General features: G+C 53.1%; 9 protein-coding genes across 9 annotated transcripts; 3 read left to right on the forward strand and 6 right to left on the reverse strand.

Moving 5' to 3' along the window:
- Nucleotides 1-504: 504 nt before the first annotated feature.
- Nucleotides 505-2,940, reverse strand: C8Q71DRAFT_728504 (uncharacterized protein; the record flags this gene model as incomplete). Its single annotated transcript, XM_047921960.1, has 8 exons — nt 505-851; nt 930-1,458; nt 1,511-1,533; nt 1,795-2,173; nt 2,283-2,376; nt 2,406-2,591; nt 2,787-2,871; nt 2,934-2,940. 8 exons carry the CDS (start codon nt 2,938-2,940, stop codon nt 505-507), a joined length of 1,650 nt encoding a protein of 549 aa, XP_047772326.1.
- A 1,581-nt stretch (nt 2,941-4,521) lies between these two features.
- C8Q71DRAFT_792895 (uncharacterized protein) lies at nt 4,522-5,486 on the forward strand. The gene is made up of 3 exons (XM_047925432.1): nt 4,522-4,985; nt 5,040-5,190; nt 5,244-5,486. Exons 1-3 carry the CDS (start codon nt 4,652-4,654, stop codon nt 5,407-5,409), a joined length of 651 nt encoding a protein of 216 aa, XP_047772327.1. The 5' UTR covers nt 4,522-4,651; the 3' UTR covers nt 5,410-5,486.
- Nucleotides 5,487-5,589: 103 nt separating this feature from the next.
- On the forward strand, nt 5,590-6,530 carry C8Q71DRAFT_486473 (uncharacterized protein). The gene has a single exon (XM_047918860.1). The coding sequence runs from the start codon at nt 5,772-5,774 to the stop codon at nt 6,390-6,392; it is 621 nt and encodes a 206-aa protein (XP_047772328.1). The 5' UTR covers nt 5,590-5,771; the 3' UTR covers nt 6,393-6,530.
- Nucleotides 6,322-9,276, reverse strand: C8Q71DRAFT_792900 (exonuclease V a 5' deoxyribonuclease-domain-containing protein). The gene is made up of 8 exons (XM_047925433.1): nt 9,142-9,276; nt 8,623-9,090; nt 8,418-8,568; nt 8,288-8,373; nt 8,182-8,233; nt 8,078-8,131; nt 6,800-8,016; nt 6,322-6,748 (listed from the first exon to the last, which is right to left on the reverse strand). The coding sequence occupies exons 2-8, from the start codon at nt 9,087-9,089 to the stop codon at nt 6,670-6,672; spliced, it is 2,106 nt and encodes a 701-aa protein (XP_047772329.1). The 5' UTR covers nt 9,090; nt 9,142-9,276; the 3' UTR covers nt 6,322-6,669.
- C8Q71DRAFT_819229 (NAD(P)-binding protein) lies at nt 9,277-11,426 on the reverse strand. Its single transcript, XM_047926147.1, has 9 exons — nt 11,115-11,426; nt 10,989-11,058; nt 10,819-10,927; nt 10,609-10,755; nt 10,364-10,557; nt 10,142-10,307; nt 10,003-10,067; nt 9,361-9,944; nt 9,277-9,304 (listed from the first exon to the last, which is right to left on the reverse strand). Exons 1-8 carry the CDS (start codon nt 11,292-11,294, stop codon nt 9,754-9,756), a joined length of 1,122 nt encoding a protein of 373 aa, XP_047772330.1. The 5' UTR covers nt 11,295-11,426; the 3' UTR covers nt 9,277-9,304; nt 9,361-9,753.
- A 254-nt stretch (nt 11,427-11,680) lies between these two features.
- Nucleotides 11,681-14,079, reverse strand: C8Q71DRAFT_825249 (cytochrome P450). The gene is made up of 12 exons (XM_047926276.1): nt 13,949-14,079; nt 13,778-13,898; nt 13,574-13,721; nt 13,438-13,524; nt 13,267-13,381; nt 13,045-13,217; nt 12,810-12,993; nt 12,720-12,756; nt 12,555-12,667; nt 12,438-12,504; nt 12,251-12,379; nt 11,681-12,188 (listed from the first exon to the last, which is right to left on the reverse strand). The coding sequence occupies exons 1-12, from the start codon at nt 14,021-14,023 to the stop codon at nt 11,881-11,883; spliced, it is 1,557 nt and encodes a 518-aa protein (XP_047772331.1). The 5' UTR covers nt 14,024-14,079; the 3' UTR covers nt 11,681-11,880.
- Nucleotides 14,080-15,675: 1,596 nt separating this feature from the next.
- C8Q71DRAFT_792917 (uncharacterized protein) lies at nt 15,676-17,819 on the forward strand. Its single transcript, XM_047925434.1, has 10 exons — nt 15,676-16,288; nt 16,351-16,385; nt 16,440-16,606; nt 16,655-16,690; nt 16,751-16,824; nt 16,877-17,070; nt 17,141-17,216; nt 17,274-17,329; nt 17,407-17,499; nt 17,554-17,819. Exons 1-10 carry the CDS (start codon nt 16,162-16,164, stop codon nt 17,680-17,682), a joined length of 987 nt encoding a protein of 328 aa, XP_047772332.1. The 5' UTR covers nt 15,676-16,161; the 3' UTR covers nt 17,683-17,819.
- Nucleotides 17,820-18,114: 295 nt separating this feature from the next.
- C8Q71DRAFT_719148 (FAD dependent oxidoreductase) lies at nt 18,115-20,076 on the reverse strand (the record flags this gene model as incomplete). The annotated part of the gene is made up of 10 exons (XM_047921273.1): nt 18,115-18,510; nt 18,564-18,636; nt 18,694-18,833; nt 18,899-19,039; nt 19,095-19,163; nt 19,216-19,346; nt 19,401-19,629; nt 19,682-19,717; nt 19,775-19,871; nt 19,925-20,076. 10 exons carry the CDS (start codon nt 20,074-20,076, stop codon nt 18,115-18,117), a joined length of 1,464 nt encoding a protein of 487 aa, XP_047772333.1.
- A 1,338-nt stretch (nt 20,077-21,414) lies between these two features.
- Nucleotides 21,415-23,883, reverse strand: C8Q71DRAFT_486805 (cytochrome P450). The gene is made up of 11 exons (XM_047918862.1): nt 23,434-23,883; nt 23,267-23,377; nt 23,085-23,213; nt 22,880-23,036; nt 22,742-22,825; nt 22,583-22,679; nt 22,402-22,528; nt 22,225-22,341; nt 21,992-22,166; nt 21,682-21,937; nt 21,415-21,620 (listed from the first exon to the last, which is right to left on the reverse strand). The coding sequence occupies exons 1-11, from the start codon at nt 23,548-23,550 to the stop codon at nt 21,461-21,463; spliced, it is 1,530 nt and encodes a 509-aa protein (XP_047772334.1). The 5' UTR covers nt 23,551-23,883; the 3' UTR covers nt 21,415-21,460.
- Between the last annotated feature and the right edge of the window lie 45 nt (nt 23,884-23,928).

Consider the following 23,928-nt stretch of genomic DNA (forward strand, 5'->3'; position numbering starts at 1 on the left):
TCGTTGCTCATTCCTCGTTGCTCATTCCTCGTTCCTCGTTGCTCGTTGCTCATTCCTCGTTCCTCGTTCCTCGTTGCTCGTTGCTCGTTGCTCATTCCTCGTTCCTCGTTGCTCGTTGCTCGTTGCTCGTTGCTCACTAGTCGTTGCTCGTTGCTCGTTTGTTGTTCATGCTCATGGTTCATTCATTTGTTGTATGTTGTTGCTTCCTGTCGGTGTATCTGTAGTCATCTTCAGTCGTACAATGTTATCTCAAGCCTCAAAACAAATCAATGAGTGTATTAGCTGCTGACTGTTTGAGCTATAGACATGCTACATGATTAGGATGCTGTAGGAAAGAACGATGATTGTCTACTAGTAAGTGTGTGTAGTAATGGGACTAGGCATGATGTAGGAGTCTGGGTATCGTTTGCTGTGTGATCTGTCCATGATGAGTGAATGAAAAAGGATGTGGATATGCTACAAAGAGGCTCAGTCAGTGGATAGTTCGTCAAATGAAGGTTGGTCTTATGGATTTGTAAAGGTTGCGAAAAATTCATCAATCTCTTCGGCACTTGGAAGTGGACCCTTGTCGCCTAGCTCACTGTCTGCTGACAGTGGGCTGGGCTCTGTCGCACCTAGGTTGAACATGGTTGCAGAGGGTGTGATACCGAGATCGGATGGAATCTGTGAGAGAGGTAGTCCCCACTCGTTCGTAGGTTCGTCGACAGCTTGCTCTTGAAAGAGCTCTAAATTGAACAAAAGCTGTGGGAGGGGTGGTTCCCAGTCAATCACAGGTTCGTCGACAGCTTGCTCAGGAATGAGCTCTGCATCGGTAGAGGCATTTGAGCTTGAACTGCCAGTTGCTTGACCAGCTGTGTCGTCGTTGGATGTGGTCACTGACTCGGATGTGAGTGATCATGTATGTATTCCTACTAGATGATACGACTCACCTTGCAGGACGATCTCAGCTGGTTGGGCTGAGTGGCCACCAGCTCGTAGCTCCTCATGCTCGAGTACGACCATTGGAGCACTCGGAGCCACAGGTGGAGCTGTTCTTCCTCGTCGGGGAGGCTTTCGGTCAAATGGCAGGGCACGAGAGTGTTGTCGTGTCTTGACGAGGTGGCGAAAGTGTGTAAAGGCTGCACCAGGGGTGCGACCCTTGCTGATCCATTCGGTACATTCTTCGGCAGTCCCTTGCCTGAATCGTCGTTTCACATCACCCCAGGTTGACTCGGCATAATGGCCGACTGTCGGGAAGACCTTCATGAAGGCATCTGCAGTCTTCATTCCAGTGTCGTTCAACTGCTGGATACGCTCGGCGCCAAGGTAGAGGTCGCAGAAGAAGAAGCCAGACGGAAAGGAAGGGTTGGGCTGGCCCTGTATGGCAGGAGCTGGATCGTTTGCTGGTTCTGCTGTTGCTGGATCGTTTGCTGGTTCCAATGCTGCTGGCGAGGTCGGCAACAGCTCGCTGGTCGTAACCTACAACATTGATCAGTTCTGGGCATCGGTATCAACGCAAGGAGTCGCTCACATCTAGACCAGTGAGGTCACTTTCTGGAACAGGAGAAAGCTGACTGAGTGAGGTGAGGCGAAGAGATGGCCGCCGGGAGGTGGGAAGTGCGACTCGCGGACTCCAATCGTGTGCAGAATCCAAGTGTCGCATTGGTCCTGGCAATGAGGTGGTGAGATTCCTTCGCATAGAGCGATAGGTCGCTTTGACAGGTGTTGTCGGGACAGGGCCAGAGACAAGCCGCGATCGCTTGGCATCAGGGGTCGTGGCAGACGGTGAGGCTGGTCGTTTACGAGCGTACTGACCCGGAGCTGTGTGCTGGATACCATAGAGGCGATCAAGATGGTCATCCAAGCTGGGACAGGCAGAATCGGCGAGTTCGTGACCAGGTGCCCAGGCACGTATGAGAAGCTCAGGTTTTTGACCACCAAGTTCAGACGAGAGGTTGTCGGTGACGGTAGTGATGACCCAGCGAGCATGCACGGGATCGAAAACCTCAACACAGAGATCATTCTTGCTCACTTCAAGAGCCTGACTTGCAGCCGCACCTGAAGGCAAATCGGCGGGGGTGAGACGAGTGATAGAGTGGTGCATCAGGAGCTGGATAACGTGGGAATGCGACGAGAGCAGGAGTGGACCATGGGGATCAACTGAGATTCTGCATGATGATGGGAGGGTATCCGCCTAGATCAACGTAGGTACAGTGAATCAATAGCCCAAAATGGCATACCACCGATACAAAAACACACCTTGAACCAGATCAAAAGACACACAGATATCTTTTTACTCGCACCCTGCGCCTCAGCAGCTGCAAGCTTTCGCTGAGCAGCTGCTGATGCTTGTCAGTCTCGCTCGAGGTGAGAGACGATCGCATCTGCAGGTGTCTCCTGCCATAGAGTAGGAACAGGGTTTGCACCAGTAGCAGTCGTAAACAAAGCAGTCGTCTGAGGCAGAGCGGCCATAGACGAAGCAGTCGTAGACAGAGAGGTTGTAGACGAAGCAGTCGTAGACAGAGAGGTTGTAGACAGAGTCGTCGTAGACAGAGCGGTTGCAGACGGAACACTTGTGGAAGGACTCGGAGGCGGGGCTGTCGCAGATGGTTCTCCACGAGCAAAGTCTCAGTCAGTATCATAAATCTGTGATGTATACATAGGGAAACTCACGAGTTGCAGGACAAGGCATCCTATTTGGCAATGGGCGATACCTATGCGAAGACACCCGGCATGGTTGCCTTGCCTCCTGTGTCCCATGGCTTCGACTTGCAGCAGCAAGGCAACACTGGCGACAGAGCCTATACGAGCACTGCTTGTTGCACTCGCCAGAGCCGCTGCTACACAAGTTTGATGCCTTGTTGGAGCATGGTTCCGAGTTCTTCGATGAACCTCCAAAAATAGAAATACAATCAGTCAGTCTTCATATCATGGAAGTCATTGATTCAACCCACCTGCCATCCTTGTACTGCAGACTTATCAAGGATTCCACAGGTTCTCGTCTAACGACTGCTAAGCAAACTGACAAAGCTAAATCAGTATCAAACCTCGCATTACACAAAAAGACCTTCGCACCGAATGACAATTGCTCTACAATTACGATTAATTTGATGCAATTATATAGACAATCTAAGCTAATGATGATAGTCGTCAACAAACATCAGACAGTGCACAGCTGAAGCCAACATACCAGACGAGCACAAAGAGGCTGGGCTACCAGAATAATGACAGTAAAGACTTGCAAAAAGGAAACTCGATGAAATAGGCTAGTGCATAGACAATACAGATCAGTCAATTGCCACAATGTGAAAGTTAAATGAAGAAGTGGTCGCACCAAGATCAAGGCAGTACGATGTGCTGCAGTAGCTAGTAGTAGAGAGAGTAATTATTGTCAGCATCAGTACATCAATGATATGGTGCCAGCATGACTCACCGATTCTAAGTTGCAGGCAACGAGGTATTAGTAGTCGAACTTAAGGCAATCAATAGGTTAGTGATCAGGTCAATGGCGACTCGGCGAAGTCCCGAAGTGGCAAATTGAGTTGGACGAGCAACAGCCTGAGGGGGAAGACGACGAGTTGGGCCACTAGCAGGAATACTCAAGAATCGGCGAGGGAAGGTTGGATGCAATTGCCAGAGGTCGGCCTGACCTTTTATATTCCCCTCGATCTCTGAGGGCCACGCCTAAGGCCATGGTGCCTCGCTTGCGACTCGCCACACAACACACTACGACTCGATTCCAATTCGCTACACTACGAACCGACTCCGCTACACTACGACTCAACCGATCCGCTGCACTACGAACCGATCCGCTACACTACGAACCGGATCCGCTACGACACAAACCGAGCCCGCCACACTACGATCGCAGATTGCTACGCCACACGCTACGTGGCCTTAGGGTCTGGGAATCGTTCGTTCCCGAGTCGATGGCGCTGATTTCAGGGCTGAGGCAACGCTGAGGCGACCGAATGGTCGTTGAAAGTAGTAGTGCAGCTCAGACCGTGGAAGTCCATGGATGTAGAAATATAATTGTAACGAGAGCTAGAGTATAACAGCAGTGCGAGGTACTACCTGTACATAGCCTACATGTCCGTATTCCCAACGACCCGTACATTGAATGAGTAACTGCAACGCGGAGACTAACAGAAACTCATTGTGGGGACTACGAGTTGGAACTGATTCCGACAAAGTATCCCACAGGCAGTACCATTGAAGCATAACTGTCTACATGCTTGATGAAATACGGTGCAATACTCAGGAATATTGCGAACCAGGTAAGATGTGGCCGAGCAATAGTTGCCTATTCTGGTAACATCGCCAAATCCGTCACATTCGAAGATCACGGATGATACCTTGGATGATACCATACGCCGCCCCGTCAGCTGTGTTTCACAGCTACAAGGTAGATACTAGTATTGTGCTCTTTCAACAACATACTTCATTGTATTCTGAGAGCAAAGCACTCAGCAAGGCGGCGGTTACGCTCCAGCTAGAAACGTCACTGGACGTCACAGCGCGTGACGTTCCGCGTTCGCATCCGATCAACAGACGGTCAGTCGACGTCGCGACGCCGGGTCCTCGACTCCGATCCCGCCTGGGCCCTGCAAAAGACCTCCAGCCCAGTAGGCTCATCCCGCTGGGCGGATTTGACCGTGTCACGCGTGCTACCATGAAGTGGGAACACACCGAGGATGTTGATGCTCTGCATGAACAGGGCTTGCTTTCCTCACCCCGAGCTCGAGCCGGAGTAGTCTCCACAGCAGTGAACAGGCTGCAGCTTGCCCAAGTGGAGGATCTAAGTGACGCAGCGGAGGATCTAAGTTATGTGGATGATCTCAGCGATGTGGATAGCCCTAGCGAGCATAGCGACTCGGGCTATGGCGATCCGAGTTCGGACTACGTTCAGTCCGCGGAATCTAGCTCCGAAGGATTTGATGTCGAGCATTCAGTCGGAAACGACGGAAAGCGGACGTCTGCGAGACTTCGCCATGAAGCAGCACCATGTGAGTCCACTTCCTGTAGCAAGATTCTGACAACTACTGACAAACTATCATCAGATGTACGCACTTCATTGTCGCCCGATGCCGTGCTCCGGGCACGCCGAAATGCAGCAAATCAACATGAAGGCCCACAAGTTGCAAAAAGATCAAGCGGTGCAGCTTCGGGGGCTGGTGAGACACGGAAGAACGACGGGGTCCACGCCGCCAAGTAATGCCTTGACCCCATACTCCACAACCAATCATCTGATGTTCATTGCTCAGAAGTGTCCAGGACGTGAACAACAAGCACAATTTGAAGCCTAGGACCATGGCACCGAAGCCGCTCTTGCCGCTCCCTCAGACATCTAAGGGTGCAAAACTGAGGACTCAGCCTTCTCCTGAGGACCCCTTCCGGTACCACCGCATTACATTGTACGCGCAGCTGTGATGCACAGAAGTCAGCTCTTGACACTCTCGTAACCAGTTATGACAATGGTATTGGCCACCGGGTCTCCTTTTCAAAAACAAAAAGAAAGGCCGGCGTAACAGCTCTTGATGAACGCACGATTCGCGAATCAAATAAGTAGGCAGTATGCTCAGTAGCCTACCCTATGTTACTGATGCAATCCATATAGCAATGATAGTCCACAACCAAAACGTGTCAGGCTTGTGCCAGAAAAGACAGCAGCACCGGTACAGGTCCCGCAAACCACTGGCTCCGTCGTGGAGGCTTTCAGCACTCGTACTAATCCAGTAGACGCCACCCGCAACACAGCGACACCTGGGGCATCTGTATCGAACCCGAGCGGCATGCAGGGGGTTGTACAACCCTCAGTTGCACCCCATCACGATGAGTTTGCACCACTCGCGGCCGTCCCGGGAACTGGCACTCGTCCTCCGATTTCCACGACTCCGTCTCGTGCACCGGGACCAAACGGTGCTCAAGGGGCTGCAGGGCCAACGGTTGAACAGGTACCCTACAATGTCACCTTGACCCCCAAGCCATCATTCGTATCACGTCCCTCGAACCAGTCGCCAGATCCTCGTGAAGTCGGGTCCAGCACCAAGACGCGGCCGCCTGCTTCGGTGATTGCAAAGGAGCCTATAGCGGGGGACATAGTCGGCCGCGCAGGCAGCCACCCAACGAACACTGGGACTAGCAACCCAGCTCCCCAGATCCCCGCAGACTCGCCGCCTGTCCTCCATTCCATAGACCCTGATGTGCGCCGCTACCTCGAGTCGCTCGGGTTCTCGCCGGAGGTATACGCGAGCAAGCTGGAGATCGTCGGGCTGAAGAACGGAGCCATGATTAATGCTACGAAGAGATTCGTCTCGGAGGCTCGCAAGGACAAGCTAGAGGAGGATCTCCAAATACTTGCGGGACTCAGCGTTGTTGAGTCCATGGTGCTCATCTCAGGGCTAAGGCGATAAAGCGGTGCTCGAGAGCATTGAATACTCCTTGGGTAGGTTTTTGGGCTAGGACGTACTCGAGCGTCCGGAAAGTACTTTTTATTTATTTACTGTGGACTGCCAGTGTACGAGTGTCGATAGCTGTCAAGGTTCATGGATGTAGAATTGTAATGAGAGTAAAACGACAGTGCGAGGTGCTACCTGTACATAGCCTACATGTCCGTAATTTCCAACGACCCGTACATTGAATGAGTAATAACACACCGTAACATTGATCTTACATGACCCAAGCAGACAGTTATGTATGCAAGGTGCTCTGTCGGGTTTCCATCGCTTTCTGCGCGCGCCACTCGCAGCCCTCGACATATTCACAGTTCCTTCCGGACATAGTCAGACACAATACGCCGGAATAAGCACAACCGACTTACAAGCACCGCCGAGTCAGCTCGATGTCCACGCCTCTCGGCGGCCGCTGCCCGAGCCACCACTGCAGAATGTTGTCGAGATAGTCGTCCAACATCTTGTCATCGACCGCGAACTCCTTGGATCCGAGAATGCGCGCTTCGACGTCAAGTTCGGCTGCGGTGATCTGCATCCCCTCCCCGTCCGAGTCGCTCTCTTGAGGTTGCTTGCTCGTCTCGCGCGAGTCAGAGGGCTTTTCCTCGCTGTCCAGAGCAACCGTCGCCTCTCGACGCGGTGTCTTCTCTCCTTCATCCAGCTCCTCCGCGCTCGGAGTCAACGTATCTGGCACCGCGCCTACAGCTTCCGCGAAAGCATCCCGCCCGCCTTCGAGCGTAGCCCCCTTGATGTTCTCCGTGATCGCCTTCGCAAGCTGCTCGTCCCCACCGGCCCACGCGCGCGGCGCTTCATTCAGACTCGCCTCGATTGCACGAGCCAAGTCAACCGCCTCCTGATCAAAAGCGGCCTTCGCCTTCTGCGAGTGAGAAGGCTGCAGGCGGTAGACGAGAGTGAGCGTCCGGTCGACACCGGATACATTCAGCGCGGAGACGGCGTGGTACCATGCCGCGACGAGGTCGTCGAGGCATTTGATGGCTTGCAGGCCGGCGTCGCGCATGAAGGCAGCGGAGAACGTCCGTTGAGGATCGAGGCCGAGCCTCTTCCATATCGCGGGGAAGTCGATGGGCGGCGGAAACGTGTCTGTTGATGGTTGTGGGCTGTTCTGTGACGTCGGTGATGGTGGGGATCGAAGGAGGCTGCTCAGTAAACGATGGTACAGCATAAGCTGTAGGCGAGATGATAGAGTGTCTTCTTCAGGAGGAAGACTGGGTGTGCGTCGAGTCTTCGTGTCCGAGATATGCAACATGTACGAGGAAGGAGGCGCTACGATGGGTTGTCCATCATCGTTTGCGCCAGGGCGACTCGGCTGAATGTCATCAGCGGGAGAACGTGTAGGGAAGGCAGACTCGAAGTCATCGCGCTCTGGCGCTTGTACGGCTGCATGGAAGTACGATGTAAGCTGTGGTTGCGAAAGCTCGGGGGTGCGCCGCGACTTCTTGTTCCCGCCCTTCGTCGGCGTGGCCGGAGAAGCGCGCTTATTGAGACCCTTGCCGCTGCCAGGAGGCCGACCTCTTCGCCGTCTTTGCTCTGCGGGTGGTGTCGGCGTGGGTTTGCGAACTAACTCGTCCTGGTGGAGGGTGATGAGCGAGAGACCAGTGACATACACACCAGAGACACCAGAGACTTACGATGATCCCAACGACGATCTGATTATGAATGATGCCAAACACGGGCATTTCGCGCTGTGCAGGCGTTAAAATGTGACAAGCGGCGAGAGAGACGAGATAGCTACAGAGAGGCCGGATTCCATGAGCAGGTCCAAGCTAGCCAGCATGTTCACGAGGCTGACGCGTGCCATGAGAAGATCGGACTATCAAAATCGCCGGAGAACGACTTGCCGTACGCCCCAGCGTTCCTCTGATGTCGTGATCTCAACAGGAACTTCCTCCGGCCGCACCTCACGCTCCAAAACTTTATGGACCGACTAAACGAAGTCAGCATATACCAGCACTACGGAGGGTCACGTACCTGGCCACGGGTAATAACACGATGATTCTGCTGCGCGACACCTTTGTCGACATTGATCGTCTTGCCATCATCCGTCACGAAAGCATCAGGTCTCTGCTCAGGCTTCAAGTGCCGCTTCTGTCGAAGGCCATAATCAAATTGAACCTCACACCTGAAAACATCACCGTAAGGCGTCGAGTAGATGATACCGTCATGTGAAGCGTACCAAGCTGGACCCACTAAATCAGACACAGAGAAGTGCTTATTCCACTTGCGAAAGCGTTGGAAGGGGCTCCGGGTATCGCGCATTGGCGGTCGGAGCGGTACTTCCTTCGATGGTGCCTTCACAAGAGTAGAACGGTCAGCAAGTTCAGCTTCCAACCTGATTTCAATCGCAGGACCTCCTGGCTTGTTGCTGTTGTGGTCGCTGTTCGGCGCGCATGTGGTGGTCGATACCGAGGCTGCGTCACCGACGAGCGCAGCGTCAATTTGCGCAAAGTCTGTAGCCGTGAATTCTGAGAAGTCATATGCGTCAAACTCGTCGGAAGTTTCAGGTGCCGTAGACTGTGAAGCAGGTTCCGAGACCGCGGGCGGTGGGCTGTCTGCGGCGTGCCGAGGACTCTGAGACAGGCAGACGCCTTCGAGGTCCAACGGCGAGTAATATGCATCGTATTCGTCTTCTATTGCTGACATACTATACGCGGTATGAGCTCGCGCGCAGGCGGGACGAGGAGCAGGGACTGACCGGGACCACGGCCCCTGAGCGTCGGGAACAAAAACAGTCGCCCCTTCAACGAACCGTCGACGCGACGCGTGTTGTCGCGATCACGAGACGCAGACAACGGGACGCCCGCTGCACGCCGCGGTGGCAGGCCTGCAGTCGTAGTCTCGTAAACTTCCTCTCCGATGTAAGTTCTGTCTTGCTCTTCAATGTGCTGAGATTTGGTGAAACCACGCTTCATAGTATCCTTGGTATAGCAAGCTCGATATTGAACAGTGACGAGTACACATCCAGGTCTCAGGCTTAGCGGGGGGCCCCGTGACGGTTGCAGGTGCTAAAATATTGACTCGGATATGCTTCTGTGTTATTCTGTGTGTGCACTGTGCTCACAATATTTTCGTCAGTCATCACAAGGAAAACGTATGATGCAATACGAGGGTCTTTCATTGATTATCGTCGCTACGGTCGCGTATGTGGCACTGTACCGCAGAAGCAGCGAGGCTCACCCTCATGCATCCAGATCCCCAACACTGTTCAACCCTCGACATTGCTCCAACCTCGCCACCATGTCCACTGGCCGCGATGTGCCATTTCTGTCATCCGACATATTCGCGAATCATATGAACAGGGACTCCGCTATTCCGACGCGTTGTCGTGATGAATCTTCATGACAATCTTGCCAAATTTCTGCCGTGTTTTCATTAGCTTAAAGCCCTCTTCAGCTTCCTCAAGCCCATCAAGTACCACAGATACGTGTGGTACAACGCTGTGCTCTGCAATGAAGTTGGTCGCGTCAATGAGGTCCTGTCTGGATCCCATCATGACACCTGTCCAAGGAGCGTGAACATTCAAGACACGACTGGTGAGTACTTCGCGGATACTTACCGCAGAGTTGTTGACATCTCGAGTAATGGTACGGGGTGTAGATCGTCTGGTACGGCGGCGAGGTCCTGTAACGTGTGGTACGCCATCAGAGTCCATGTCGATCATACGCTCAAAGTAGGAACCTAGTATTATTACGCACATCGCGTACAACACGACTCGCCCGCCACTCTTGAGGATCGGGCCTGTCTTCATCATTATGTCTCCTCCCCCGCAGTCTATGACCGTGCTCAGGAGTGCCTTCCCTGTTCTCCCCGTCTTGGAACCGCTTTCCTCAAGTTTCTTTGCAATCTGGTCAATCCAATCCTCTTGATTGCGGCATGCATCAATGCAGAACAGGTGCTCAGCGTCGGACAGTGCTTACCGCCTTTGTAGTTCACGCCTGCCTTGGCTCCGAGTTCTATCGCCCGGCGGATATTCTCATCCGAGCTGCTCGTGACGTAGACGGTTGCACCGCGCGCAAGACAGATCTGCAGCGCCACCACCGCTACGCCACCACCGATGCCCGTTATGAGCACGTTGTCGCCCTGCCGAACTTTACCATACACAACGGCAGACCTGAGTCATCGTTAAAGAAACCTCTGAGTCTAGTAAGGTAAGTTATCTCACCTCCATGCTGTCAAGCCGCTGATTGGCCATGCTGCAGCGTGCACGTCGTCCAGATGCTCGGGCGTAGGTATGACGTCGCTTCTGTCGACGACGGCGTACTGTGCGAATGTACCGACATGCACTTTCGTACCACCTATTACGGAGAACCTGTGCATCGCCATCATGGACTGGTCAGCCAGGCTCTGCGACTCATAGCGGCCCTGTACGAACTCTGGGGATTCGGGCGCGTCAGGGTCTTTTTCCCAGCCTCGCATCGGTAGAAGAAATACTCGCTGGTTCAGGAGGGGATCGTCCGCATCTGCGGTAGCAATGACAACACCTACACCAAGGATGTCGTCGTTACTTCTCCTGCTCAGCTGAGCGTCAACTACGCTTCGTACCTGCGCCATCTCCTCCCAATGGACTATCGAACTCCGTGCCCGGCCCATACAGACCGAGACGCAACCATAGCTGCCAAGTTGTTCAGGCAAACACAGACGGCGATCACGTTATGGTAGGCTACGCACATCTCGGGCGTTGAACCCCGCCGCGTTTATTTTGACAAGGACTTGTCCTCTCTGCAGAGGAGGTATCGCCCTGTCCTGAAGCGCAGCGTCGTGGTAGGCGGGTGTGGAGCCTCCAACAGCGACGGTTCTTCGTAAAACGAGAGTCTTGGATGAGGTGGGGAGCTGCTCTGTGTTTGTCATCGTCGCACAATGCAAGGTTGACCGGACAGCAGCGGGGCCTTACGTGGCGATGGGTTTTAATCAGTCTCAGTGACAGCTAGTCCATGCAAGATACTGATGGTGGCGAATAGCGTCCCGAACTCGAGACGTGCGCTGTATTGGGGCAGCTTTGCGACGGTCTTAAGGTGTCTTGTATTAGCAGTCCTTCGTGTTCGACGTGAATGACCGAATACATACGTTAGAGATGCTCGGGTCCGGTTGTAGAGGCAGACAACCTGCATGAGTCGTCGTTAGATGCAGTTCCTTCGGGTAATATAGACCAATCAGAGTATCAAACCACTAGCAGTGGTTCGGTACCCTGATTAGTGTCGCTTTCAATCTCGGCCAGGGGTGCAATCAAGAAGATGCTCGCCAGATTCAATACATTTGCCAACGTCTATATATGTAAGTACAAGGTTCCGAGAACTGAAATGACGTCTGCTCTATCTGCCATGGGGAGCGAATATGGTGGTTGTCAGCGGGAAGGTCATATGTAGAATACATGACTTCCACTCTCCCGAGTATGAGGGAACTCCAGTGCCAGCGTACTGAGGTTCATGCGCGCCCCTCACGCCTTAACTCTCCTCGTCATCTTCACAGGAATGTGATGGACGCCGAACCCGAGGCCAGCATACTTGCCCTGCATAATGCGTTCGCGCCACTGCTCCTTTGTCTCCCCGGGCTTTAGGGGCACGGTGAACTTCCAGTCGCGCAGGAGGCAGGTCATGAGCGACATAGCGACGACGAGCGCGAACTTCCTGCCCAGGCACGCGCGCGGCCCAAGCCCAAAGTACGTCAGATCTGTCTCGTTATGTACGCCGTACCAGCGCGACGGGTCGTATCGCTCGGGGTCTGGGAACAACCGAGGGTCGTAGTCTAAGTGAGGCAGTCAGGGCGGATGAGACACGAAGGCCGCTGAGATAGGTGAAGCAACTTACGAATGCCGACCATGTCAATCATGATGCGCATGTTTGCCGGTACGACAAGGACGTCTTCGTTGCCCTTCTCGTCGGGTACCTTGAGCACGAACGTGTCGATAGTGTCCCGCGTCACGATAGCACCACCAGCTATACGTAGTTGAGAGGCTAGATATAAACACCATAGATGTCAGGTAAAGGTGCTTACGAAACATCCTGCCCGCTTCGTGGAAGCACGCCAGAACCTTGTCTAGCTTGGTGAAGTCGTCGAACGTCTGCGGGTTTCTCAGCAGCCGTAGTGTGCATGAATAACAGAGCCTCTCACAGGGTCCCGACCGTCCGGCAGAGCTTCGTGGATGGCCTTGACAGCCTTCTCCTGCTCATCTTCATGCAGGGCGAGCAATGCAAGTGCCGACGCTACCGTATGCGCAGTCGTTTCTGTACTCTGTGTCAGAACGGGGTTGTCAGAGGTCCAATCTGTCAGACCCACCATGCCCCGCGAACAAGAAGCTGAAGACATTGCCAATCTGCAGTCGGAATGAATGGTGGAAACCCATCAATGCCGTGGGTAGGGACCTACCACTTCGGAATCGTCAAGCCCGTTCTTCCCCTCAGCCTCACTGGCAGAGACAAGCCGAGTTAGGAGGTCACTCCTCAAAGGCTCCATGTCCTCCGTGGTAGACGCAAGTTCGTCCTTCTTAGATGTGACGAAGGACCGCATGAGTGCGCCGAGCTTGCTATAGGCGTCATCCACACGTCGCAGGCTTCAACGATGTCAAGACGTGGTTTGAGCAAGTGAGGTGAAGAAATCGTACCGCTCGATGGGAAGCTTGTACGCCCAGTTCGGCGTGGCAAGGCGGATGATGACTTCCTTCATAGTCAAGATCGTCGTCAATGCTCGCTCGAAAGGTACGCCAGTATTGTCAGTCGAGTTGGACCACGGGTAGCGGTAGTTGAAGGATGTCCTTGAGAGCACGCCCAGGGTGAACTGTGACGTGGTCAACTCATTACTCATGTGACAACGTAAATATCGGCACCTTGAGCATGGATTGGTCCATTGAATCGATGGTGAAGTTGCCTTGCTTGATCCAGTTTTCACCCTCGACCATCTCGTGGTACCATCTCACAGTCTCCCGAGCAACAAGAGAGTAACTTGAGAATGAGTGGGGTCAGCGAACGTATATGCATAGGGAGAAGTGAGTATGTACGTGTTGCTGGAGAATGCAGGTCCGACCACTCGGCGGTGCTTCTTGTACGCTTCATGGTTCGCGGTAAGAACGCTGTCGCCCCAGAGGCTGCGAAATTAGATTAGCGAGAATCGTATGTGTGAGTGAGTGATCATACAGGAGAGGAACCAGTGCTGAAGGAGCCTTGATGAGTTTCGGATCTCCGGCGAGAATCTGTTTGGCGACTTCCATGGACGAGGTCCAGATAACCGGTTCGCCAATGAAAGGAACGTAAGATATTGTCCGCGTGCCATAGTAGTCGTACACTGCGCATACATAGCGATCAGCCTGAGTGTTACTCGAACAGAGAAGCCGTGCAGACCTGTGTGTCTCCACTTCCAGATCCAGTTGAGGCCAGGATGAAAGTAGTTTGTCGGGATAGCCGCGCCGAACACGGAGAATTGCGAAAATAGTGTGCGGAAGCCAGGCAGATAGCTGACTTTCTGTGGACATCATCAGCACTTGAGGTAGCATGTTGAGGTCTGAACAGTACCTTGAGGTTGAAGAGAAACTGCACAGTCTGCGTAGCCACCAAGACCGCAATGACGGCGAGCACTGATGTCCACATCTTGGCTGGCAAGTCTTGCTAGAGCGACGCAGCGTCCGCGGGGCCATGGCACGACCTTTATAACATGATTGCATAGTATCGAGCCGATGCGCCGTGACGGTGGCCGCTCAGGCTCCGGTTCGTAGCTCGGACATTGTTCTGTCCCAGATGACGGCTGGCATGACGGGAGCAGTGATTCTTTCAGGGTTCTTCTGTATACTGTCAGTCGACCATAAGATGTCGAGGTGCGCTTCTTCGCCCTGCGCAATACCGCAATTGGCCTGCTATATCATTGAGTAAGAGAAAACGCTCGCGATAGAAACAGACTGACCGGTCTTGACTCGGACTGTTGTAGCTTGATTGTGAGACGAAACGTCGGAGGATCGCCTCATTTGTTTCGACTAATCTTTGCAGTGGAGCGATCATCATTCCTAAAGAGTTGCAACTTGACTAGAGTGAATTCCAAAGCGTTCTTGCTAACGTTCTCCGGTGGCATACCTACGTATGTCGCCGATGTTGAAGACTCCACTTGTCGAATGCTGTGACACTGTTCTGGAGCATTTGCATTCATGCGCTAGTAGTCGTCGCTTCGCATCGATGTAGTGCGAGAATAGCTTGAATGCCTCCTTCTGTACCGAATGCAGCTGACAGATCAATATATCCGGTACACGTCAAACAAACAGTTTCATATACTGTCCAGCGTGTGTCTTTATGCGAGGTTGCGTCAGACCTTCTGCCTTGGACAGGAAACAGCGTAGCGCCGGATCAGAGGCCTGATGAGCTGGTGCCACTGTTCGGTTGACTCGGCACCGTAGCAGTACGTGCTATTATCGTATCATCGTACCTGTATGCATTTGCATCGGTGCGGCAGATAAAACCGAATACGGTGGTCGCTCTGCGTCTTGAAGCGAATGATGCAGCGCCGGCGAAGGCGGCGTGTGGGGACTCGGCGCCTTCCTGAGTTCACGACACCGCCAGTGAACTGCGATCCTCCGGATGATACAGTACCTGGGGTTATTATTGCTGAATCCCGTTTATTGTCACGTGAGGGCAAGTACTCACCTGGGGTGCGCACAAGGTGCGCAGAACAGAAAGGAGTCGTCGCTTCAAATCAGCGTGCACTGACTTCAAGACAGCAAACCTCGTCCGGTTCAAGCGGGAATTGAAGGGCGAAGCTGTGAGCATATTCCTATTACCAATGTGCGATCATGGTTTTAAATGTTGACCATGTGTTTGGCGACGAGGTACGAGCCGGATGAAGGGAGGTTAGCACAGTGAACATCCCTAGGCCTGGATGCCCGACTCGGAGTTCAAACCAAGTACTACTGCCTTATTAGGGAACTTACCCGAGAAGCTGTGGCTGCAGCACCGGTGTTCACTACCACCACATGCTGTTGTATCCTGCTCGGTACTTGTCAACTGCTCCGACTCGGACATTTAAGGACATACTCCCCGTTCTCCTTCTCCATGAGCACATTCGAGTGAAGGGTATGCCTGTGAAAAACCATTGCCTACTACATCCTGTTCTTGTGATGATGCGTCTGAGCTTGCTTCGTATCTACCAGCGCGACGTACCCGTTCTTCCAGCGGCATTAACCAAGCCTATCCAATCTCTGGGCCGTGGTACGTCTTCAAAACCATAAATGTATCGAAAGTAGCATTTCCGAGTCCGAGTCGAGTTGATGTTTGTCCTCGGCTGCTCCCAGCTTATCGCGGCCCGGGGACATTCGTCGTGGTCATGACATACTCCTCTTGAACCATATACGTCCACAGCATTTTGACAGGGATAGAGAGCCGAATAACCTCAGCAGCCGTGTCTCGTTCCCACACGCTGCCTGGTACGACTCCCATGTTCAAATTCTTCGGCCCACATTGTAAAAACGGATATGGTTCCTCCCCGTGCATGGCGTGTTGTACTGTCGTCTCTATTCAGTTCTTCAATTTTCAGCTTGGGGCGGCAGGCCATTGGCGGACACAATGCGAATGATCGACGCCCGTCGTATCTGCGCCCGTGCTCAGAGCGGTGTATGACGGTCCAGCCGCCTGCCGCTTTACAGCAGGTCCGCAGACCTTTTTCGCTTTAATTGAAGACAGGCTCTGCCCGCGCTGAACCTCTTCTTTGAGACCCTCTCGAGTGCAACATCCACAGCATCAGCGACATGTCTTCCGGACTATGGGCCCTGATCTGGTATTGGAGACGCCTGCACAGGCAGTCCTACCCCCCGGAGCCGACGTTCAGCATGGACCAGATGCCAGACCTTACGGGGCAAGTTATGCTAGTAACAGGTGCGCATTGATGATGTCTGAGTGTCAGCAATACCGCTTATATAGCGCCCTTACATCTCCAGGAGGAAATGCAGGCCTCGGCAAAGAGACAGTCAAGGTGAGGTTCATATTGATATCCTGTTCGAAATTTGACATGACTGCCCCTGCGTAGGCCCTCTTGGAACACAATGCGAAAGTGTACATGGGCGCAAGGGATGAGCAGAAGGCGCGCGCCGCGATTGAGGAGCTGAAGGAGAAGACGGGCAAGGAGGCAGTCTTCTTGGAGCTCAATCTAGCCAACCTCGCGTCTGTCAAGAAAAGCGCGGAGGACTTTTTGAGGTCCGTCTTCGCCACTACGTGTAGTACATCGTGCCAATGTACTCTCAGCAAGGAGAAACAACTGCACGTTTTGTTCAATAACGCGTAGGTTCCTCTCAGCGCCATATCGTCTCATCACTCGGTTTCTCAGTCATTGATTCACAGTGGCGTGACTTGCATGCCCATTGAATGGGTCACCGACGACGGTTATGACTTGACATTTGGCACGAACGTGGTTGGTGAGCCTATCCTTCTCTGTGACCCATACACGGCGCTCAATACTCGCGGCAGGGCCTTTCCTGTTCACGAAGCTCCTCTTACCCACGATCCTCGCGAGCAGAGAGTCCACACACGATAAGCATCCTCGCGTCATCTGGCTCTCGTCGCTAGCGGCGTACCTGTCGCCCCTTATATGGGATACGTTCAAGGACGGGCCCGCGCGGCTGAAGGCGGGTAGCAACTCGATGTATCAGCAGAGTAAAATAGTCCGTTGGTCCCTATCATTCGTGCATTTCACATGTCTTTCTCACCATGATGTGCAACCCTGTCAAATAGGCAAACACTATTTTAGCTCGCCAATGTGCGAGGCGCTATGGGGAACAGGGGCTCGTCTCCTTATCTGTGAATCCTGGTATGGTCAAATGCCACTTAGAGGCAGGGATCTGCGACTAAGCTATATGAATGGCAGGCACTGTGCAGACAGATGTCATGAAGTACGCAACGGAGAAGGACAAGAAGTTCACGGTCAGTTGCCGGTCATTTCTGCTAACGCCGCAATTACTGTACTTTAGAACCGGAGTGAACTGATACTTCCCTCCTAGGCGCTGTTGTACACCTTTTGGCCAGTGGAGAGAGGTGTACTGACTTCGCTCTGGGCTGGGACGATGCCGGAGCCCATCAAACACAACGGCGAGGTACGCTACTGGCCCACTAAACGAAGGTCTGCGAACTGATTGTCTGCTGCTTAGTTTGCTGTGCCCTGGGCGAGAATATGCGATCCATGCAGGCCAGAGGCGTACGACGACGAGATCGGCAATAGGTTGTGGGATTGGCTTGAGGAGGAAGTAGAGCCCTACCTGAAGGAGATCTATGCCTGAGCGTGTGTTGCATGCCTTGTCTATATGTTGTCTTATCTCGCACTCTTCAATCACACATAGAGTGCCTCTTCTAGTACCTCTTCTAGTTACGGTTCTACATGGGCATGTGTTCTTCCAGACTACTGTGTTGATGGCTGGTGGGTGAACGTGCTCAGTTCTCTTATGCCGGCCTGAGAGGAAACGGCTAGGTTCTGTGTGCTCGAACGTGGATTCGACATGATGCTTTATCCGAGGATATGACCGTCGCGCTTCCACAGTATCCACTCCAGAAGCATATCGTCCGGGGTGCCGTACGTGGCACTTCGCTCATGGCAAACTTTGATGGTAAGTAGAACATCTAGAGTTAGTAGCATGACCGAGTTAATCCGAACTCCACAGGCAGTAGATGTAAACGAGGATTGTATTCGACGTCTGGTCTGACGAAACAGCACCTCAGAACTTCCACCCTCCTGTGAGACCCATCACATTCGCGGGGTCATAGGTAGCCTTGATGTGTTTCAACCTCTCCACGTTCTGCCCATACATATCCTCCAGCGGGACACCGGATATCGCGTAGTTCGGATACAACGGCGCGTCCGCGATGTCCTGACCCTCCGCGATCGCCACTTCAGTCAAATAGTCCACGCTCTGGGTCATCACCTCGTGGATGACGGTGTCGTTCTCTGGCAGCGCCCATGCAAAGTAGAGGTTGATCGGCAAGAGGGCAATCTCGCGACTGGGCGGCCAGGCTGAGGGTGAGCCGTGCGAGAGGTAGCTTGACAGGAAAGGCTCCACGTCGTAGCTGATGAAGAGCCCTGGGACGGAGGGCGAGAGCTGGGTGCTCCAGAACTATCGATTATTGTCGTTCAGTCAGATGGTCTGGAGGATACACAAAGACGGACCTGGGTTTCGTTCACCACAGCATCGAGGAACGCGGATGATAGGGTATGTAGAGACAGTGTATGGAAGGCACCTCTGGTATAGATGCTTATAAGAAGCGCTCTATATCGTGACCATCGTTGAAGAACGTACCTCAGACCTGTCGGCTCCGGGAATGCGGTAATGAGGGAGAGCAAGGAGCGTGTTGAGACATTCTGCACCAGTGCCGGAAGGGCCAGGAAGTCGTCAAACATCCCCTGAGGTGGTTCAGGTGCATGATAGAAAAGACCGAGCTCGGTGATGCGCTGCGCAGGCAGTGTCAAGGCTAGGTTAACTCAGAAGAGCCAACCTAAGGAACGGATCGACTCACTATTCCTATGGAGGAATCGTAGTTAAAAGTCGGTAGAATCGCGGCTTTCGGGTCCGTGACCGTTGAATAAAAGTTCAGAACAGCAGCCATCACCGCCTCATCCACTCCAGTGGTAGTAATAGAGCCACCCTAAAAGACGAGGTGAGATAGTGAAGATGAAGAGGCTGAAAACGGAGGGGCATACCCAGACGAATGTCTCGGCGTGCGTCTTCATGTAGATGGCCGTCATTACGCCGAAGTTGTTGAAGCCGCCCTAAGCAGACACGATCACACGAATCCGAGACCGCAATGATTCATTGTCTTACCTTCAAGCCGAAGAAGAGGTCCGAATACTGTGTAGCATCTGCAAAGACGACTTCCCCGATCGGGAGTACCACCTCGAAGCCAGTGACAGTATCTATGGTCAAACCATACTCGTTTGTCTTGTAAGAGTACCCTGAAGGTATTGTGAGCACGAAGAGTCTCTCGTTGAAAGGCTCGTCAAACCTACCTCCGCCAAGAGTGAAACCTGCCGCTCCAATCCCGCTGACGCGCCCACCTACGACGCTGACATTGAAGGGTTGGAGACCCTCGTACACATCGTCCCAGACGTTTCCTGCACCGATCTTGGCGATACTAGTCTTTGCGTCGTATATGACCTCGTCAAGCCGAGTCATCGCGATCTGTACACCGGTTGTCGCTGAGAAACCGACATTGCTGGTATGACCGGCGCCTCTGACCTGTATGACGAATGAGCTCTGAATTTATGCTGTGTTCAGAAACAGTGCATACCCCGAATGGTGTCCGGGTGACACCGAGGATGCGTAACTCAAGACGGAAAAAAGGTCAGTCGATCTAGAGGTGATACGAGCCAGGTGGACGCACGATCTTTCCAATATCTTCTGCTGTACCGGGTTCAACAGTGCAACTAGAATTAATAGTGCTCGACACAGCCCAATGGTAATTGTCCGAGGTATATTGACTAGAGCCTTGGACTGTGTCAGTGAAACATGCAGAGGGTTCAATGAAATGCACTTGCCTGGATAGAAGACGCTAGACTTGGTAGAGACTGCTTGGGCGATCGCATTGCATATGGTCAGATGGCTATGGTGGGTTCCGCTGCCTCGAACGCCGAGGCAGCCAAAGGTGGATATAGAGAGTAGGAGATACTTCAGGATGTGTAGCATCCTATCGGTTTCGCCGTTATCATAGACGGATGCGCCAGTGAAAAGGAACGTATCTAGGACTGGTGGAGATACTTCGTGCAATCACGTCAGTTGTAGAAGCCGTCAGGGCATAGGAATAGAAATGGTACGACGAACAGATAACCGGAGTAGACAGCGTGTAACATGAACTGCTGTGGTTCCTGAACGTGTTCGGTCCGACGTCGCACCCACCCGATTAGAAGTTGACGGCGGACTTGATGCTACTCTAGAGACTTCGAAGCTGCACGCAGCATGATATATTGGTGCGAGTAGGTGTCTTCTATGCTGCATAGACCTTTCTTATCTTCGGACGGAGGGAGTTGTCGCTCTCAGGACGGAATTCGAGCCCAATGCAGCACAGGTAGAGCCGAGCGCACTCAATATCGACAACTCGCATGCCAATGTCTACACTGGCCCATTGATTTGAGGTGATGTCAATTTGAACGCATGACTGGACAGGCGACTCGTGTCGTCTCCGCCGGGCAACCTCAAGTTGAGGGAACTATGACCAAATCATTGCCATTCAACCTTTCCTACGTTATGTACAGGAAGTACTCACCGGGATCTGTTCAGGCGCACCGATCAAATGCGTGTCAATAAAGCAACCCAAGACGGGCTCTGATAGTTACGCTGTGTACCGGCGGCGCGTGGTACCGACTCGGACTTGGAGAGTCCGGAGTGTTGGTGGACCGTGTCCTAATATTCGGCTCCTATGCGATGGTCAGGAACAGTTGGGATGTTGTAGACGGTGATTTACTGCGACAGGCCAAAGGACGGTGTCTTGTACGGTCCGCAACTTGAATGTCACCGTTGAGTACTGCGCGCGTGAACCTCCCTGTCGGGAGTCTATCATGCCGAAGTTGTGCATATCTTGGTATGCCAGAGTCCATTATTCAGCTTTTATGGCGATGTACTTTGCGGAACCGCTGTCTGAGACGACCTGCGTGCCAGTGTGGGTCAATGACAGTCATGGAGTTGCGCGAGTCTGTAAGTGAGTTGGCCCGGGCATTAGTGGCCCATACCACGAGGTACGGCCCGTACTGGCGCGTGACGGTGCGATTGCGGCTAGGATAGTAGCAGTCCATAATAGGAAGGTTCTGTGGTTTGCGCAGGCGGACGCAGACAACTAGCGAAATACCTCATTGATCCAGAGCAGACTGAGTTTGCGAACATGTGCGTCGAAGGTAACGTCTGATACGATATCTACACAAGAATCCAAGTACATTGAAGGATACGACGCTTTACAACTGAGACGGCTCCTGGGCTGCTACTAGTAGTAGACACGATCACTGACTCGGACAGACCGCGCATGGTGATACGGGGCACCTCCGCATAGTTGCCTGAGAAATCATACCAAGCGAGACAACTACGTCTGTCTCTTACGGAAGAAGATCTTCATCGTGTTAGCACCCCCCTGGAAAGACCTCGGCGGCTGAACGCCCTCCTTCTCCGGTCGGACGTCGTACGTTATCAAGAGATGCGCCAACATCGCCTTCAGCTCAACAGCCGCGAAAAAGCGTCCGGGGCTGCATGGGAATTGTCAGCCACCGACCACATCCAAGACTCTTTCATGATACTACAACTTACCATGCGTGCTTGCCATGTCCGAAGGGAACGTGATTCGTGCCAAGGGTAACCATACCGTACTTAGAGGTCATGTCCTCCGTGTTGTTATCTTTCTCGCGCATTTCGGAGAACCTGAAGGGATCAAACTCGTTCGCCCGGGGGTAAATGGTCTCGTCCGTGTGTGTCGCCTTCGATGCCATGGCGACGAACGTTCCCTCCGGCACGAACGTGCCATCTGAGAAGGTGTAGTCCTTCATCGCAACGCGGAAGATGTGCGCTGTGAGAAGGAGGTAAAAAGCGAGTAGATATCATGTAAGTTGAGTGAGCGTACTGTTTCCGATGCCAGCGATACGCTGGGACTCCCTGATGAAGCTATCGACCTTGTGCATCTCAAGTACGGCCTTGCGTGTCCAGCCGTGCTCCTTCAGAACGGCTTCTACTTCCTCGCGGAGGGGTTTGACATATTGCTGATTAGCCGCAAGAAGCAGGAGCGCCTGGGTTAATGTCTATAATATTGTTGAACCCCTTGCGCGGAACATTATTGCCAAAGTGAAAGAAACGCACGACAGATGAGGTGAGGATAGCCGTGCTATTAACGTGCAACATGTGCGTAACGAGTTGAGGAACTGTGAGCTTCTCATCGCAAGGCGCGCCATCGATCAGCCACTGTAGCATGTCATTCTGGTTTGGAAAAGACTGTTCAGACAATATTGCATGAAGAGAACCCCAGCAATGGCCTACCGGTCTGCCTTCCCACTTTGCACCATATTCTTGGCGCAGCCGCAGGCGCTCGGTGATCGAGGGGCCGAGATGTTTGATGCCGTTGCGCAAGTGATAGGGAAACGCAGAGAATAGTTTGCCTGCAAAGCTAAGCGATCAAAGTCAACACCAAAGTCTTATAGGAAATTGAACACAAATTTACGGCCTCAGTTCATCCGGGAAGGAGCGAATGATTAGGCCCCTGATGACCATGTCGACCGGATATTGTTTGTTGAGAGCGAGATATTCCTTGTCTCTGCCTATGATACCAGAGGTGTCAAGTCATGGACTCGTACTTCGCAATCTTTCGAGATTGGCGTACACATGGGCAGACCAACGAAGACACGACCGCTGGTTCGGGCCACGACGTCCTTGAGAATCTCAAAGGTGGTGTAGGCCTTCCAATCTGTCGAGTTTTATCTCAACTTTATATTGGAAGGTCTTGGCTGAGAAAACGTACCAGGTGTAGCAGGAACCTCCTCATCGAATGCCGTGGACAGTTCATCGTACATCGTCGGGAAGACCGCGTCGAGATTGCTCTTTAACTGCGCACGAATAACATTCGTGTGATACGCGTCGTCCGGGTGGTGGCCAAGAGTGTACTCAATCTGCAGAACCTATACGAGGGGTGAGACGCAACTCCCTTTCCGCTGATGGAAGCATACCTGACCCATAGCACGGGAAAGAGAGAGTTCGTCGTCACCAGCCTTGCGCAGCTCTTCGACCAACTTGGGCCCGGAAATGACGACAGTCCAGCCGGAGATGGTGGCGATTTTGAACGCACGTCCCTTGTACTGTTATCTTCTACGTGAGCGATATCGCTGAGAAACGGTGAGGAGATACGTGCCTTCGCGTACCCTTCCTGGAGGATCTGTCTGTCGTCGATGAGACCTCGAAAGGCGCCAATGTAAGAAAGAATAGGGAGCGATGGCCCGCCCGCGGTGGGGATGTGGCTCAGCTTGGAGACAGGCGGTCAGCAACGGTCGTTCATGCGGGCACCAGCGCAGCACTCACGGCTCTTGTCTGTCGGTGGGCACGGAACGACCAGTAGAGAACGACCCCGAGGATGAGGCTGGGCAACAGACCCAGGGAGGTGATCGCTGTCATAGCTTCCTGTACAAGCAGCGCCATCGTAGCAGTAGACGCGACCAACGGTGCGCTGGACAGGCGGAGGGCTGAACCGTCCGCTGTTAAATATGACGCGTGACATTCCGATTACAGTGGGGGTCGGTCGAACGAGGTCGTTAAGAGCCGAGCAGTGTCAAGAGATCCAAGTGGTCTCATCGGCTTTGGTTCGGATGCAGTTTACGGATGGCGTTGCGCCCATCTAGGAAGTCATACTGCGGTATCCGAGCGACGCTATCTGAGCGTGTCGCAGAATCAAGGCATACTTGTCAGGCCTAGATGCTGCATGTATTTTGGGCCACTTCCCGCTGTAAGTCCCAATGACACATCCGCCGAATAAGCTACACTAGTACTGCCCAATTGGGTTGTCAGCGAAGCTCTACT

This window comes from Rhodofomes roseus (assembly GCF_022264815.1).
Source record: "Rhodofomes roseus strain CIRM-BRFM 1785 chromosome Unknown C8Q71scaffold_50, whole genome shotgun sequence".
NCBI lineage: Eukaryota > Fungi > Basidiomycota > Agaricomycetes > Polyporales > Fomitopsidaceae > Rhodofomes > Rhodofomes roseus.